This window comes from Poecilia reticulata, linkage group LG7 (assembly GCF_000633615.1).
Source record: "Poecilia reticulata strain Guanapo linkage group LG7, Guppy_female_1.0+MT, whole genome shotgun sequence".
NCBI lineage: Eukaryota > Metazoa > Chordata > Actinopteri > Cyprinodontiformes > Poeciliidae > Poecilia > Poecilia reticulata.
Window position 1 is genome coordinate 28,237,877 of NC_024337.1, and position 18,046 is coordinate 28,255,922.

Sequence of the window (18,046 nt, forward strand, 5' to 3'; positions counted from 1 at the left end):
AAGAATTACAGAGGGCCTTGAGCAGAGGTCGACTTGGGCCCCCATTATTTATTCGATTACTTACAAGCTTCTCTCATTTACTTAATGTCCAGGACACAATATTTAAAGTATGTACCAACAGTTTATAATTATACACAGTGCAGTTAAATTGAAGTGATTCACCTACCAATATCAAATAAATTCAGAGAACTACAAATATTTTCCTATGTATGATTAAAAGGTGCACGTCACGTGTTTGTTATGCTAAATAAATGTGAATTGTGCAAAAATGCACACTCAAGATCTACAAAAAAGGTATTTTCTGTCATTTAAAAAAATTACCATCTAAATTTAATAATTTTAAAGCCCGGCATAAGTTGAAATGTCAGTTTAAAAATAAAAATGGAAAAATACATTGGCATTCAAATAAACCAGTTTTATTTTTTATAATTTTTAAGATGTTGTGCCAATTAAAATATTGACTGCAAAACACAAATTCTCACATTTTAAATGACAAAAGTAAACCTTTAACATTAAAAAAAAATCTTTGATCGTGTTGATATTTTCTGCAAAAGGATCTCCACACAAATCTGTGCTACAATTTTACAGCAATGAAAAATAAAATAAAAAACAGAAAAATTAATCCTCTTGAATTTTATACATCTACAGCCATTAATTTACTACTTTCATTTTCCAATTTTCTAAAGCCCCATATTGAAAACATAAATTCAATGCAGCATTTGTTATTAAAGCAAATAAATTTAAAACACTTCACAACGAGCCTTTGCAGATAGAAACTTATTACGATGTAAATGTCTCCAGCTGTGAATGACCAGATTGAATTAAGATAAAATGCAGAAAAAAAAACCTACAAGGCAATTTTTACCTACAAGAACAACACTTGAGAACAAACTTAAGACAAGTGAGACTTGGAAGCCAAATCAAAATAATTTATTTTTGGTGACATTTCATACAGTTCTAAGATTGTGTCTCAAACACTTGGTTGATCGATTACTACATGTCCTGTTGCCACCCCAACCCAAATTAAAAAGAAAAAAAAAAACAAAACAAAAAAAACAACCCAAACAATATTGCAGAGGGGAAAGCAATTCCTGTAGATATTTGCAAGCCTGTCAACATCAACCATATGCTTCTAAAATTATTTCACATTACTCATGAGTACGATTCTTTTTAAAAACAAGTTAGTGCATTTCTTTAATTATACTAGATCACTAGCTGCTCATACTCAATGGAAAATAAAAATATAAAAAAAAATAAAAACAGCCCCAGTGATTGGATATTTGTTTACTGCAGTATCAAACCCAAAGTAAATGCATCAAGTATTTTTCTCTCAGCTGACATCTCGATCAGTATACAAATGTCATATGCGTGATTTTATTTTGACAATGCGATTTCACACAACTTTGGGGAAACCAGCCTACCAAGATTGGGAGAAAAGCGTTGTGCATTAAAATTAAAATAAATAAATTCAAAAAGCAATACATACAGTGAGTCAAACTTCATCTTCTAAGTCAAACTGTTTTCCAAAAAATAAAAAAAAGGAAAGAAACAAACCTGCAAACTCACCCTAAAGCACAAAAAAAAAAAAAAAAAACAATCCGATAAGATGCCTCGTCAATAGCCTCTCTCCCTCTTCAAATTTAGAACTAGAAATAATTACATTCTCCCACACACATTTCTAGTGAAGGGTTATAATGACAATATAGCAAAGGCAACTAAAACCTCTACAGCTTCTCAAAAATCCAGTTTCACTGAGCCAAAAAAAGCTTCCCAAGCTAAATTATTTAGCATTTCTCATCAATAAAAATCAAAAAAACTTTATCCTAGAACTATGATCGCAGGCAGCTGGCACATAGCATGGGAAAAATGCTCTTACTTTCCACAACGTGGCTGCCAGATATTGTGTAGCTATCATCCTTATCCAACAGCACTCCACAACCTTTTTTTTTTTTTTTCTTTAAACGTTGTCACTATTAGGAACAATTCACAGATATAAGCTTAACCTGAATATCCTGGGATAATGTAGAAAAGCCAAACCTCACCTGAACCACCAGGCACACTAAAACAGTCAACTCTTACCATCGACGTATAGATTTCTCTCAGGAAAACGCCCCCCCGCTATCCCCCCCCCAAAAAAAAAACATGTAAACAGAGAACCTGACTGATTATCAACGATGACGAAGTTCTGAATTCATTGCAGTGGATAGACCCAAAAATGGTTCTGATAAACGGGAAGAAACAAAACAAAAACATGAAAAACTTTGGACCAGACTTTGCAGGTTCACCATGGCAAACGGACCAGTGGGTGCCCCCAACTTGTATTTCGGCTTCAAACGCAAAAAAAAAACAACAAAAAAAACAAAAAAAAAAAAGAAAGAAAGAAAGAAAACACAAGACGACCGTGGCGTGAACGGTTTCTGAGTCCAATCGTAAATCGGAATCAAAACACCACTGTTAAACACATTTTCATTAATATACATTAGAAGACCAGACCGTCCGTTCTCTGGACAATAATTCAGAATCTCTGCTGTAAAAATCAAGTTATCCGTTTCGTTACGTCAGTGCAGTCGGAGCACTTCAATCATTTTGCCAAACAATCAATGCATACGCAGACATCAGTCAACACCTTCAGTCATACTTGCAAACCTAAGCACACAAGGAAAAAAACAAACAAACCGATGTCTCTTTGCGTGTTAGTGATATCTTTGTATATGTACATGACATATATGCATGTTGTTTTCGTCTTAGTGCATATTGTTCTTGCAGACCAACATCTATTTTTCAAAATAAAAAGAAGAAAAACAGGTAGAGGGCCACTTATGAGGCCCAGCATCCCACCTTCCCCAAGCAGAGCATGAGCGCAACCTCCAGATAAATCGCACTTAAAACCTTTTAAGCGTAACGCCGGAGACCAAAACAAGTAGAGTTTCTGAACCAATCGTAGAAGTTCATCAGGTGTCACTTTGCCCTCAAGTCCTGGATGTCAGTCATTTAAAAGCGTTTCTTTGGACAGTCTCCGTGGGGGGGAAAGGTGGCTACCATAAAGTTGTTGCTTTTATTTTATTTATCTTAATATAGTTTTATATATATATACTTATATTTATATATATATCCATGTGTATATATATATATATTCATACATATTTTTTCTATTCATACTGAGTTTTTACTTTGGCGATACTGGTGGTATGTTCTGCTCTTTGCCAGTGAGCCTGAAGCCTCCCTGAGGGGAGCCTCGTCGAGCCGGGGGCGGGCGCCGCTGGTCCCGGAACTTGAGCCCCCCCCCGCCTCTGGGGCCGTTGCTGCGGTAGTAACCCTGAGAGTCACGCTCGCGCGGCGGTCGGCTCTCCTTGCATTCCCACCCGCCCTCCTTGTCGTGGCCCCGCTCCTGCTTGTCTCCGGGGCTGGTGCCGGAGCCCGACTCCTCGGCCTTGTTCACGCGCAGCTCACGCAGCGGCTGGCCAGACGCCGTGCCGGAGGGGGCCGGGGCCGCGGGGGGAGGGTCCTTGGGAGGCCGCTGGCACACTTCGGCGTAGCTGAGTTTACGGGGTTCCTGAAGCAAGAACATCCAATGTTAAACGTTCTGTGAGGGTGAAAAATTATTTATCGATTTGTTTATTTACAGTGCTTTCAATAAGTATTTGTACAACTGCTTTAGTTAAGCAATGAAAAAAAAAAAAAAAAAAAAATCAATGCATTTTGCAGGAATTTTATGTAATAGACCAACACAAAGTACAGCATAGTTGAGTAAAATAAAAATTGTGTATTTATGCGTTTTTTCCAAAACTAATTAATGCCACATTATATGTAATTTTCTTTATTTCGGTTCTACTTTATTTAATTTTTGTTTATTCCTACTTCAAGCTCAACGCATAACATTTTGTATGTCTGTTGTTGGGAGTGATAATGTGGTGGAAAAATATTACCATTATGACTGATAAGCTATTCTGAAGAGTGGGACATTTTTTCTGGGTTAGGAAAAACTTTCCCTAAACACACCAACGTAGTAAATAATTTTGTTTGATGCAATTTGGAAAATTATGAAAATCCCTTTTGAAAAACCTGACCATTACATGAAGGGAGATCTTGGAAAAAATGCTTTTACAGCTAAAAAATTAATAATAAAAAACCTTTGATATAGTTTTAATTTTGAAAAACTTCAGTCATATTCTTTTCTCTTCAAATTTACATTGTGTTGGTACATCACCTAAAATCCAGATGAGGTAAATCGAGGCCTGTGATGTGACAAAGTTCAAGGGGTATAAATACTTTTTGTAAGGCACATAGTCATTTCTTTGGTCAAACCCTCATATCTCATAATCTTAATAGTCATTGGGACCTGGGCCTTTCAGTTCAGGCTCAGGTGGGAGGCTGAGCCTGAACTGAAAGGAGGAAAGTAGAAAAAGCAGAAGAGATTGAGATGAAGAGAGCGAGCGAGAGAGAGAGAACGTCTGTCCACTCCATTTCCCTCTATGCAAAGTTTCTCATAATCAGGAAGAAAAAAAAAAATTACATTGACAAGTTGGCAACAAAAGAGCAGATTTCATTCGTTACCTGTGCTGGGCTGGTAATAGCGGCTGTAGACGGGGCAGGTGTGCTGGGGGTGGCCGCCGTGGAAGCAGCAGAGGGCTGAGGCCGTGAGCTAGATGTGGGCTGTGAGGAAGAGGAGGAAGAAGAGGAGGAGTTCACAGTAGCTTGAACTGGTGTACGCTGAGTTACTTTGGACACTGGAGGTTCAGCCCGTTCCACTCTCTTCTCCTGATTACTTATACTGTCAGAAAAAAAAAACATCAGACTTTAGTGCACCAACAGAAACATGTGAGTGTCTCAAAATATGAAAAATAATTTGAGAATCATACCGGGAAGCCAGAGATGCAAGTGGTTGAGAAACGGATTTTGAGACTGTCGGAGCAGGACTTGAGACGGTCACAGCCTCCTCTGTGGCCGGAGTTTGGGCTGACGCTGGACTCACAGTGGTTTCTTTATTGGTTTGCTCCGTCTTCAAGACGTAGAGAACCACAAGCATTACACCTCTGAAAACCCAAGCAGCTCAAGCATTGTTGAATCAGACAATCCTTACCTTGTACAAACCACGCACGACATCGGACATTCGGTTTTCTAGCACCGGCTCGCCCTGTGTGCTGACCACACAGCCAGGAAGAGGCGGGAAGTTGGTGGCAGCCAAGTCAAACTTGGGCGGAGAAACCTTCACCTCGGCTAAGGGGACCGGCCTCTGAATTAGAACGAAGAAAATACAAATAATGGAATCGTGGCTCAAGCTCTAAAAATCTCAACATAATCTCTACAATGAGACGCGGCCGTTTACCGTGTTCCTCTCATCTTCTCGCCTCCTTCGCGTTCCTCTATAAGTTGTGCTCCGCCTGAAAGACAAACGGTTGATTATGAACTGTGTAATAAAACTGACTACAGAGAGAATCAGCGTAACTGTGCAAAGCTAAACATTATAGAAACATCAAAAACAGAAGCACTTCTATGTTTTCTGCTACAAGTGCTGAACTGCTGTTAAACTGTGCGCTTTTCATTACTGTATTTATTTTAGGTTTTATCTGGTCAGTGTCTTGTCTGCTTACAGCTACCAGAAAAAGACTTTTGTGTGCAACATAAATGAACTGACAACTGATTTGAAATAAAACCTTGATTTAAAAAAAAAAACCTGACTGTAGAGTGAAACCAACACCTTGAATCAAATATTAACTTTTACTTGATGTCCGGCCCTGAAACTCTTCATCCCGAGACACAAATCTCAAAAGATCACAGTATACACTAAACACCACGACTTTAATAGTTTTCAAACATCATGACCGAATGTGCGAAACGCAACCAATACTTCATCGATACAGAAATGAGGTTTAACGAGGGGATTATCGGTTTACCTTCCACGTCCAGCCATGCCGTTGTCGTCGTTCGGGTCCAAAGACGATGAAGAGGAGGAGAGCTGCGAGAAGGCTGAGGTGATGTCAGCGGTCGTCTGATGAGCGGAGGTGGGGGCGCCGATGACAGGAGGCTGGGGGCTGCGCAGGCCGGTCAGACTCTCCAGGGGAACAGGTGTTATTGAGGCTGCAGTCACCTCGCTGGTCCTAATCTGGGGTTTAACGTGGTTTCTGTTGAAGTAAAAATCCAATGAAAGTTTCGTTAAAATGATATGGATTTATGCCGAGGGCCAGAAGTTTCAAATGAACATGGAAAAATGTCTCAGGGTGAGGTCATTTTAACTTTTAATCACATTTACTTTGCAAATTCCCAAACTTCTGAACGATTCAAGCCATTTAAAGAAAGATACAAGACAAACTGTAGACACAGTGAAAATTAAATTCACTTAACATGATTTCAGCCTTTCCATTTAATCAATGTAATGTGTCCGATGGTCATGCGCTCACCAAGGACCAGTGTTTAAAGTCTTGTTGCAGAAAAGTTATAGAAAATCAAAAATCAGGGCAATGTTTTGCAAATTCAATACAGGGAAGTTCAATGGAAATTCAATGTATCTAAAAATCCACACAAAGACTTGGGATGTTTGGCTTTCAGGTGAAATGTATGTAAAATGTTCGCACTATAGTGACACATCATGGAAGTAGGGCATCTATGAAGATGATTTTGACATCTTAATCTATTGAAACCAAAGCCAATAGTGGTGACTGTGCCACAGAAAAAAATGCATCAAATATCTGTTGTTAATTTAGTCATTAAGCTTCTTTTTGTGCAAAAAAGTACTGAAACATTAACAGTTGGACCCGTGCGTTCAGAAGCTTAGAGGAGGTCACATTAACTTCACCTGGAAAGGTTAGAGTGCGTTTTAGGTTCATCCTGAAATTTCACCTGGAAGCCAAACATCCCTGACTTTTTGTGAGCAGAAACAGAGCAGGTTCATACACCAAGTAAAGCTCCCATACTGGTGGGAGTTAAGTTTTACTAGATCTACTTCCCTGTTTTCCGACCTTCTGCAACAATTTCTCAATGATGCAGATTATAGGAGACATTCAGAAATTTTTTGAGATTCACAAATAGAAAAGGCTAAAACACATTAAGCCACAACAATCCCAATTCAACGAAAGTGGTTCCAGTGCTGGTTCAGAGCTGAGCTGCAGCTCAAGTCTTTCAACAGGAGCTGAGATTAATCTCTGGAGAGGCTGCGTTGAGTCTAGAGATGCAGCTAACAATTATTTTAGTATTTAATTATTCTATTAATTATTATGACAATTAATTGGAGGGGAAAAAATTCACTGTGCAGATTTTTTATTCATCCACTCAGACCTTTTTATAATATGGAAATATACAAATAATTGAAATTATTTTTTTAATAATCAAAGTTTTGATGCCTAGAATGCAATGACTCCTTTAGTGTATGCTTCATCATGTGTAGGAACGGATGCATCTGCAGTTAAAAAAAATAAAAAATACTTCTAGCATCAACGTGTAAAACGTTCAGCCCTACTTGATTTAATATCTATAGCGTAGGGCTAATATGTTGATTATTTTTTTGAATAAATCAATAACCGGATAGCAAAAGGTGCTTAGTAAGAGTTTGGGATTTAAAATAGGCCCCTTGTTCTGAGTAGAACATAACACACATGTACATGTTTTGTACAATTTTGGCTTAATTACTGCCCTGGGTATGTTTTTCTTTCAGCAAATTGCCTTTTATTGCATCTGCATACTTCAGAAAACAATTATTCAATTTCAAAGGTTATTTTAATCCAGTTAATCGTTTCAGCCCTAATGTATTCCAGTTAATAATTAAACATCTTTTCTGCATGACGGAAGGTTTTGTATATAAAAGGACCAAAACATAAGCAATAACACACTGAACACACCACTGCCACACTAAAGCATGCTGGTGGAGGTGCCTTTTTTTTCCCCACCCCGCAGGTTTAGTGATGCTGGTATAAGTCCAGCTGCGTGTGAGAACAACCTTTAACAGTTAAGACAAAAAGCAATTAATGCTAAATAACAAAATGCACTAAGCAAGCACTGGAGCCACTTTGATAGAGAAACACTCCTTGCAGGAGAAGTGAGCTTTACATTACATTCAGAAAATGGCATCATGCAAATGATGTGACAGGAAACTATGGATCCACCGACCAAACCACACAGCATGCTGCCTCCTTAATCACAATGTAGACAAGCAGATGGTTCATCTGGGCTACATGATTGGCTGGAGGGCTGAAGACTGCCACCAATCATAAACTCACCAAGTAGAGCTGACAACACTTTAGTAAAACAGCTAAAATTAAAGCTTTTATAATAAAACATGATTTAAATTTTCATCTCAAAGATTCAACCCTCAGATCTCATAATCTGAACGCTCATCGGGATGGGAGTGAAGTTCCTGACTTTGGAAAGACAGAAACAGAAGAGGGGGAGAAACAAGGAGGAGTAAAGAGAAGACCAAAGCCAGTTAGCTTCCTCCCATGTTGTCCCTCTATGCGCATAAGGATCTCATCATCGGGTCGAAAGCGTTTATCAGCTTTTCTACTGTCGGCTCTTTTGCTACAGCACATGACGTGTTGGGTCAATGAAGAAGGCGCCAATGAAAAGTAAAATAAGTGGTTAGTTGTAATGAGGTTTAACAGTTACTACGATGTATGCTGGTGTATCAATGCAAGGAGGGCGTGTTTGGTGCCGAGTCCTCAAATGGCAAAAACCGTAGCAATCAAATCACAGGAAAAATCCAGCAATTTCATTAATATGAATGGCACCAAGCATCATCACAGCAATGAAAGTTTGAATAAGGACCAAAATAAAGATATCAGATTGTCAGTCCTGGTGTGGTTTTAGTCATTAGGCTGCAGCAGTATGGTAAGACATGAGGGTAGCGATGAAGCTTATCATACAGTATTGAATATTGGTACCTGAAGGCATTTATTACATTCTTTCTTGAATACAGAGGGACACTGTGAGGACAGTAAGAAAGAGGGGAGTGAAGAGCAGTTCCCTGTGGGGTTACATTTTCTTCAGACAACACTGCATTGCAGATGATCTGACATTCACAGTTTAACCTAACATGCAAACGACAACAACAAGTGGTGAATGCCACACTCTGATTAAGAGTACATTTATGAAATCAGCAGGCTGAAGTCTGAGTAACAACTTTAAAAATGCAGCACAGCAAATAAACAGATCCTGCTTACCGGTTTCTGTTGAATGGGCGAGTTAGGTTAAGAGCGGTGGAGCCAGCTTTGTAGTGTCCCGCAGAGCCGAATCCATTCACAAAGCCGCTGTTAGGAAACGGTGCCTGCACAGGGAGGAAAAGATGGCAGCGTTGACTAATCCTGTTTTATGTAGTAATTTGTTCAATTATTTACTCTGCAGCAGTCCAAGAATGTAATACAGGGGAAATCTAGAAGACATTTAAGCTCACAGAGAAATAGCGATTCAATGATTTTAGTGAACGAGATGTTAAAACTCGCTGTGGAGACAACAATTCGTCTTCCTAATATTTTGCAGAACTGTATATTTTTCTCAAATTGAATTGACAAAATGGGTTACTACAAATGTTCAACATTTTAGACTCCAGTTGTTTTTCCTTACATTTTTGAATGCAAAACATTTGCGTCGTTTGGTCTTACTGCCCAGTTCACAAAAATTAACAATGCACTAAATATGCAGAATGAGGACTCATGTGTACACAAGAAAAAGCTTTGTGTTCTTTCTTCCTAATTGGAAGTAATAGAGCTGATAATGAGCCTTGTTTTTTTATTTTACACAGTTCTGCTTTAAGCAGCTGCCAACCAAAAGACATTCAAGGTTTCCCCCAGAAAACCTGCTAACCCTGATGGTAGGGGCACTCAGGCAGTCATCCAATGGCCCACCATGTTTTTGAGATAAAATTTTTTTTTAAAGTTGACAGGAAATTTGAAAATATTTCTTGGTAATTATGTGTTATTGGAAGACATTAACAATACCTAAACACCAACTATGAAGTCTTGAACATTAAAAAAAAAAAAAAAAAAACTAAAATAAATGAGCAATGCTTAGTCTGGTAGTGCGCAAGTAAAGCCTGGTGGCCCGTCAGGCTTATAATGCACTGGGGGAAACCCTGACATTAATAAATCACCATATCCACCTGATTTTTCAGAGTGCAACCTGAAAAATCAGGTTTTGCACCAACTATGTGTGAAAATTAAAGTTTTAAGTTTGAGTTCAAGCACAAAAACCATCTTCATCTTTATATGAAAAGCCAAAAATAATGATCAGTGGTGAATCATTAGCAACAACAAATAAATGCATAATTTTTTAAATAGTTTATTAAAAATATACATGGCCTGGGACCCATTCCAGCTTCAAGTAGTTCATTTAGAGTTGGTTCTTACCAGAGGAGTTTCAAAATAGGGTGTGGGTGAAGGAGTCCAGGTGGGAGGCACAATGCCATAGACCGGGTACTGCTGCTGTGGGTAGACATGCTGCATGTAAAGTGGAGAGCTGTACTGGGACTGGTTCTGGGACTGCTGAGCATACAAGCTGCTGTCCATGCTACGGTAACCATTCTTTGCGAAAAATGTGTTGATGGCCTTGATCCGTGCCTATTAGATGAAAAGAAACAAGAATTGACTCAAGGTTTCTTAAAGGAGGGGAGTTACAAAATAACACGTTTCAGCTCAACTTACCATGATGGGTTTTCCCTGAAATGTTTTGACTTCTTCCCTCAAGTACTTGTATGCCTGAAAGCCAAATTCAGGAGTCAAATAAGGTCATTTAAGATGTTGCATTTTGAATTGGAGCAAAGTGAAGTTTAACCAGACGTACCTGCTGAGCATCTGTGTCCGATTGGAATGTGATGTACCAGTTGTTGTTGTGCGCAAACTCGACACTTATCACCTTTGGACAATTTTCGTTTTTAAACAATGACTCAACTTCCTGTGGGATTGAGACAACGAGTCAGTTCTCAGTTTCCAAAAATGTCTAAAAAATTCCTAAACATGAGCACAACGTGGCAGTACCTCCACAGGTGTGGTTTCAGGGACCTCTCTCAGGATGATGATGCACCGTTTGTGATTCGGTCGCACCTTTTCGCCTTTCTCATCCACTTGTACCATTGGAGAAGCTGGAAGGGTAATTTCAAATATAAAATACAGACAATCATGTCATATTACTGACAGTTTTACAAAGTACCATGCTCATCCTTCCACTTACATCTCAACACGTCCAGGATGAGCTCCATATCTGTGGTGAGAACTTTTATGCCCTCCATGCTGGCTATAGTCCAGATGGGGACAAACTGGTCGCTGTCCATCTGAGACATGAGGTATAAATCCTTGGAGAGGTTTTCTCTGTGCAACAAAATGATAAATACATGCAAATTAGTCGTATCTTAATTTGTCACAAACTAAAATATCCCCACTTGTTGCTCCAGACATTTTACTTTACTTTCAAGAAACAAAACGAGCATCACCTGTTGCATTTAAGGAAACAGTGTTGAAACTAGTTATTGGGTGACACATTTCAAGTACTGCAAACTATCCAAACAGGGTAATAAATATGTTTGCTGCACTTGATGAAGGGAACTACAGCAGAAATTAATAACAATGTGCACAAAAAGTGCACAATAAAACTAAAAACTGGCAAGTGTTTATTTTATGTTTTCACTTTAGTCAAATCAGAAAAATACAAACAGCTTCATGTTTTGCTATTTTAGCAACAATGGGAATAATTTTATCTTTTTGAAAAATACAAGACTTTGATTGTGTTTATTTAAAATAAATACATTTTCTATGAGTTTCTAAAAAGTCAAACTCTTATTCAAGCTGGTTATACTGCAAGCCAAATACAACAAAATCATAAATCTAAAAGTCTTTGGCTCTTACCTTGAGAAATAAAACTCTAGCTCTTTCTTCAGAGACTCTCGTAGATTCTCAGAGGACACTTGTTCTTCAGTTTTGGAATCTAAATATTCAATTGCAAGAAAAAGGATCAAATGAACTTTTGTACAAATAACCAAGATCATCCAGCTCAGACAAAGAAATATATAAAAGCATTAAATAAACAAAATACAAACTAATTATGTTCATATGTTCTGATGAAGGTCTAATTCTGCTGTTATTAGCAAATACTGCAGCAAGCCAACAAAATATGTCCGCACATTCATGTGTATTAAATTCTTCCAAAGCCATTTCTTCTATGCTAGACTGTGAGCTGAGGCAGCACATCAGTGTCTGTAATCCAGCCTGGTGAATAGATTCGTTTGGCTGTTTTGTGTCCCTACATTTACATTTCAGAGGTCCATACTTCCTCTCGTTCATGCCTTCGTCCTTCTCCCTCTCCAGCAAATCTGAACAACTTTTCAGCCAAATACAACAAAAAGTGTCACCAGCAAGAACAGCTAACAGGAACGACGATATCACAAGATGGCGCCTCAAAACTGATCTGCAACGCAGTGCGAACCACTTCACAAGCAAACATAAAAGGACACTTTCAGACATGTCTTTAAAAACTTTAAAAACATATATATCCAACAAGCTGTTATGTATAATCAATGCAAACTTGTCACAATAAATAATTCCCACTCTACTCTCAATGATCGGCTAGAGGCCTGAATTGCACAGGGTTTCTATCACACCAAGCAGTAGCCAAAATCCCTCTGAACTGAGCTTTGAATGTCTCACTGCACTCCGGCTCACTCAGCGCGTGTCTCCGACAGCATAAAAATAATCACCACATAGGACAGGAAACCAGATACATTAGCTCCACAAAGAAGTCATGTCTGAGAGGGCAATTATACAACACAAACCACTATTTGACTGTGTCAAAATCCAAAGCCCATGGATGCTGTTTATAGAATAAAACCAAATGACTTTGTTAGTTTTTATTTTCCCCAAAAAACCTATTTGTTTCAAGTTACTGGAGACAGGATTCTCCTTAGCCACTGTTAACGAGTGGGGGAGGCTGCAGGTGAGTTCACTGACCGGAGCTCCCCGTCGTGGACTCGGCAGGGGAAAAGCCCAGCTCTTGAGGGTCCATTCCATTTACTGCTATCTCAGCTGTTGCTGTGGAGCTGCTGTCACCCAGGGCGGTAAATCCCACAGAGTACTGCTTACAACCAGCTGACGTAGGCTCTGAATAACCTGGTCACATTAAAAAAACAACAACAAAAAAAAACGCATTTGATTCAAGAATCAGACGTTTGTGAATATTTCATGCAGATTCTATTAACGTGTTGAGCACTTACTGATGTCTGAGGGAGGCCAGTGAGGACTGGTGACAGCCTCGCTGGGGGCCACGGGGATCTCCTGCCACACCTTGGCATTTGGGTTCAAACCAGCACCCTTTGAGGTGACCTTCAAAACAGAAACCACAGGATCAGGTGAGATTCGACTCAAAACACAAATGAAGGGAGACTGACGCTTGGATTCTGACTTGATTGAGGATTTCAAAACATTCGCAGGGATTGTTTTATGAACGTAAAATCTATGCAGCATGTAAAGCAATCAGTTTCAGACATAATCAGAGTGTTTTGCTGGTCCACATGTTTGTCATCTCATAGTTTGTATTGTTGCCAGAAATTATACTCTTGTATACATTTTCTATCAAATTTAAAACACAAATACCAATCCTCAAAAATGTATATCTAAAAAAATCCAGAGGTGGCAACAAATAGTTCTTACACAGCTTTGTATTTCTCAGCAATTCCAAGTGTTTTAGTTTTGTCCTTCCTGCAATACAACCGAGTCAAATTTTTAAATTACTGCGTGCAAAAAAAAGCATTTTATTAAACACTGAGGCAGCTGGTAGTGTGTGACAGGAAAGCAGAAAAGTAACCATAACTAGAAAAAAAAAGAAAAAAAAAGGCAAAAATCCTCCCTGGAAGTAGTTTGCTACTGAAATAACGGCCAAGTCATTTTAGCAGTCACACTAATCTGTTTCGTTATCATTGTTTCACCACAAAGTCCAACATGCTGATAAAAAAAAAAAAACCCGGAAACTTAAATGTGTTTTTTAGTGTGGCATCTAATGGTGAGCGGGTTCTCTTAGTTTATTAACATATCTGTATATATGTTAATAGATATATTATTCACTGTATTTGGATTTTTTTTTTAAAAGTCAAGTCAGAGCTGGTTTTCAATATAATTATAAATAGTAAACAAATTGGCAAATTCAGCTGCATATTGGCCTTTAAGTTTTATTTAGTGAATTTAAAAAGTTTGAAGTTGCAAACAATGACGTAGCAACCTGGTAGTGCAGTTAAAATTCATACCGCTTTCAATATTAGGGGGAAATATGAACTCTTCAATTTTTATATGAATGATCCGTGCGTTGGAGGGGAAAATATTAAAGTATACCATTTTTAGCCCGTCAAACCAACACATATAAAGGGGGGGAGGGGTGAACCTGACTGTTTCTCTGCAGGGAAGTCGAAGGAGTTTGACTTAATGCTTTAAAACCTTTTCTTCGTAAAGAGGCACACTTAGAAAACGAGGAGTAGATGTGCTTCCAAATACAGACAAAGGTAAACGTCTTTGGTTATATTATGCTCATCAAGATGCAGAACCACAAACTAATTTGAAATGTTGCAACATATATAATTTATATGATTAGTATTATAGATCAGTATAATTTTTTTTAAATCTCAGTATTGAAGAATTAGAGTAAGTTAATGCATTTTGCTTGATATTTTAAATACTTCTCAACAAGCACAGAATGGGGTGAGAATGCACCAGGGCTGCATATTGCGTTATTGCAATATTAGTTTATGCAATATTAATACTGCAATGGACTGTTTGCAATGCAGTAACTAATGGCTAATATATGTAAAGCATTCAAAGTTCAGTATATTTGATTGAGTTTCACTTCAATAGATACACACACCTGACACAGATGACCGTACCCAAGATGATAAAGGTCACAGAGTGTCTGCAGAATATTAGAGAAGTGAGGAAAGTGTGGATTTTACATGCCAGTCCAACATCGTGCAGCAGTAACAAAACCCCAGTGATCTCAGATGTTCAGAGTGAGAGAGAACAATGGGCCCGATTCCAATTTTTTTTTTTTTTGTCTGAAAATTTGCTAAATATAGCAAAACCTTTGCTGATTTTATGATTATTTTTAATCATACAGATGTGACCTGGTGAACAGGTCAGTCAGTCAGGTCTCTTTTACAGAAGAGCAAGACAGGACAGTGGTAGCAGAGGTGGATATGATCGGCATCTCATACAAGTCTCGGCCGTTCGCCCATCTCTCAAAATTAAGGAAATCGTAGTCGATTTATCAGCTGAACAATTCATCAGTGCACCTGTAGTTCCAAGTATATTAAATTTTGCATTTTAAAGGTTGGATACTTCAAGAATGTTCTAAGCATTTGTGGCATTTAATGCAGTTACATTAAAGTGACGATGAAACAACTTCTTTGCAGACTTAAGTGAACTCTGTATGTCTGTGACTGCATGACAGCAATCAGCAGACAAAGATTTTTTTTTAAATGCACTAGTTATGAAATTGGCTTTGTGAGGATACTGGGTATATATAGAAGTATGATATTTAGCACTACACTGCAAACAGTAACTTTTTATTAATGTTAAATATTTTTTTATCCTCATGATACAAACAGTATAGAAAATATAACAATTCCAACTATGCTGTCATTAAGTGGAATTTATATTCATCACAATTAATCAAAACTATTCTGCAATAAATGTCCAGCACAAGGTGACATATTTGATCAAAAATAATTTAATACATTCTAAATACATTAAAGTCGGTTTATTTTCACTTGGTGATATTTTTTCTTCCATCTTAAACAAACAATGTCTGCTCTAGGACAGCTAAATATTTATTCATCACTTATTAACACAATTAGGTAATCTGTGTTGACATAGTGGGAATTAGTGAGACCTGCTGATGCGTCAGTTTGTGTCCCCAACTCCCAACAGGTATGTTAACCTTTAACCCCTGCAACTGCCACATCAATCTGCCTCCTGTTTTGCCTCTAGATTATCGTGTGTATGCAGCCGTCAAAAACGAACAAGCCCAAACGATCGGCCCTCTTTTGTCACTCAAACAGGGAAGGGCATTTATGGGCCGTGCAACTTGACACATGGTCACAATGCATGCTTCTGTGTCACAGGCCGTGGACAACCAAGAAGTGTCAGCTGACTGCGCAGCACGGCGAAGGCCAGGTATTCACAACGCATGTCACCGCACTAGCTAGGCTAACTAGCACTGCGATTAGCTGAAATAACATCACAGCAAATGAACGTCTGTTACTCGGTCAACAGTCGCAGCACTGTTCACAAATTAATTCAATACGGATTCTGGACCTTTAAATTGTGTTTGCCGTCATTATATGGTCGGGTCAAAACTTAGCAAGCTAATGATTACTCAGCAAACTACTTAATACGAGAGCTGGACGAAGCGGCTTCGTTAGCAGCAATGGAGCCCCCTGCTAACGATCAGTGCGCACATTTGCATTAAGTGGCTGCAAACAGACATTTAAGCCGCAGCGTCTCAGACTGTTGTCACAATATCGGCTTGTAAAATGTCCTGTAAGAGAGGGTTAAAGAGCAAACAATGAGTTGAAACGACTTAAATGAAAGTTAGCGGCTTAACGATACTTTGTTGGGTTAATTTTAGCTGATAAATGTGACTCATACGCGAACAGGTCTCTAGTAATATGCCGGGAAAAAAACACCCCCCTCCCCCCAAAAAAGCACGATTTTCTTTCCATAAATGAGTTTTAAGAAAGCACGTCAAAAGTGGCAAATTCCCTACTCTTATTAAAGTGTTTTGAAATGATTTTCAGTTTTTCAGCAATTTATTTTAGTGCACTTTTTGCTGAGAACAAGGGTTATAGATTTAACAAGTGTGGCATAAAAAACCCTACGGTGTACATATGAGCAAAAGACAGAATGGGACATTTGTTTTTTTAATCACAACTGACAAAAACTGATACGACTTTCGCTGAATCAAATGTACTTCCCATGACTGGGTGCTTTTTTTCGGCACCACGTCGGGTGAGCAGAAGTAGCTCAAATAGCTAGCTGAGAAGCTAACGAAGGCCTCACTCACCATGCCGCCTGACCCTCCCTCGCTCCCCAGTGGAGCCTCGTCCTTCCCACCGCTCTTCGGTCCGGGATCAGCCTCCTCCTGCAGCAGCGGTGGCTCTCCGCTCTGGTCTGAACTCATCAGCCGCTCCTGACTCACTACCACCCCGTCGCGTTCTCCCGGCCCCCCGCCTGCCGCCACCACCTCGTTTACAAACAGCGGCTGTGTTTTTCAGTCAGTCGAGCTCGTCTCCCGGTCAACTGGATGGGCCAGCAGCACACTCCAGCTAGCAAGCTAGCGCGCTATGAATCAACGAAGCGGGCTAACGACAGCTAGCTCAATGAATTAGGCTCGCACGCTTGGATAAGAAACGTAGAAGCGACACCAAACCATGACTCCTGTTATACCACGGTATCGGCTGAAGTTTTATCAAATGCTAAAGCACACAGCGACTTCGCAAGGCGCATTCCTTAACGGGCGAGCGGAGCGGACACTGGGGACATGCACCTTTCCTCGGCGAAGGCACACAGTCCGCCGAAGTCCCAACGGCCACCGCGAGTTCTCATTGACCTTTGTAGAAGTTGCTTCCTCTTCCGCTTCCTGTAGTTTTTTACTGTAGTTTTATTTTTTGAATATAAAGCCAAGCTCTGAACACCCCTACTTTCCAGTAAAGCCTAAAGCATAAGAGTTTAATTTCAATCTCATAAATTATGTGTATGCCTGGATTTATTTGTTTTAAATAGAACACTTTTAATCCACTTTTTTCGGTTTCAGAATAAATCTTAAACCTAACATAATGTAGAAAAGGTGGTGTGAATATTTTCTAAATGCAGTGTAAGTTGTACAGGACCTTCTAAAAAAAATAGCATATTGTGATAAAGTTAATTATTTTCCATAATGTAATGATAAAAATTATATATTTTATATTCATTGCACACCAACTGAAATATTTCAAGTCTTTTATTGTTTTAATACCGATGATTTTGGCATACTGCTCATGAAAACCCAAAATCCCTGTCTCAAAAAATTAGCATATCATGAAAAGGTTCTCTGA

At 38.9% G+C, this 18,046-nt stretch overlaps 1 protein-coding gene across 2 annotated transcripts; it reads right to left on the bottom strand.

Annotated features, from left to right (window-relative positions):
• Positions 1-914: 914 nt before the first annotated feature.
• Positions 915-17,545, bottom strand: larp4aa (La ribonucleoprotein 4Aa). 2 transcript variants are annotated; one of them, XM_008413555.2, is made up of 17 exons: positions 17,017-17,545; positions 13,184-13,292; positions 12,921-13,079; positions 11,823-11,901; positions 11,152-11,288; positions 10,959-11,062; positions 10,765-10,875; positions 10,626-10,679; positions 10,332-10,541; positions 9,150-9,253; positions 8,871-8,912; positions 5,895-6,122; positions 5,327-5,381; positions 5,081-5,233; positions 4,860-4,999; positions 4,555-4,771; positions 915-3,553 (listed from the first exon to the last, which is right to left on the bottom strand). In XM_008413555.2, exons 1-17 carry the CDS (start codon positions 17,131-17,133, stop codon positions 3,167-3,169), a joined length of 2,406 nt encoding a protein of 801 aa, XP_008411777.1. In that variant the 5' UTR covers positions 17,134-17,545; the 3' UTR covers positions 915-3,166. The 2 variants fall into 2 exon arrangements, with proteins under 2 accessions (XP_008411777.1, XP_008411778.1); XM_008413556.2 differs by lacking the exon at positions 8,871-8,912.
• Between the last annotated feature and the right edge of the window lie 501 nt (positions 17,546-18,046).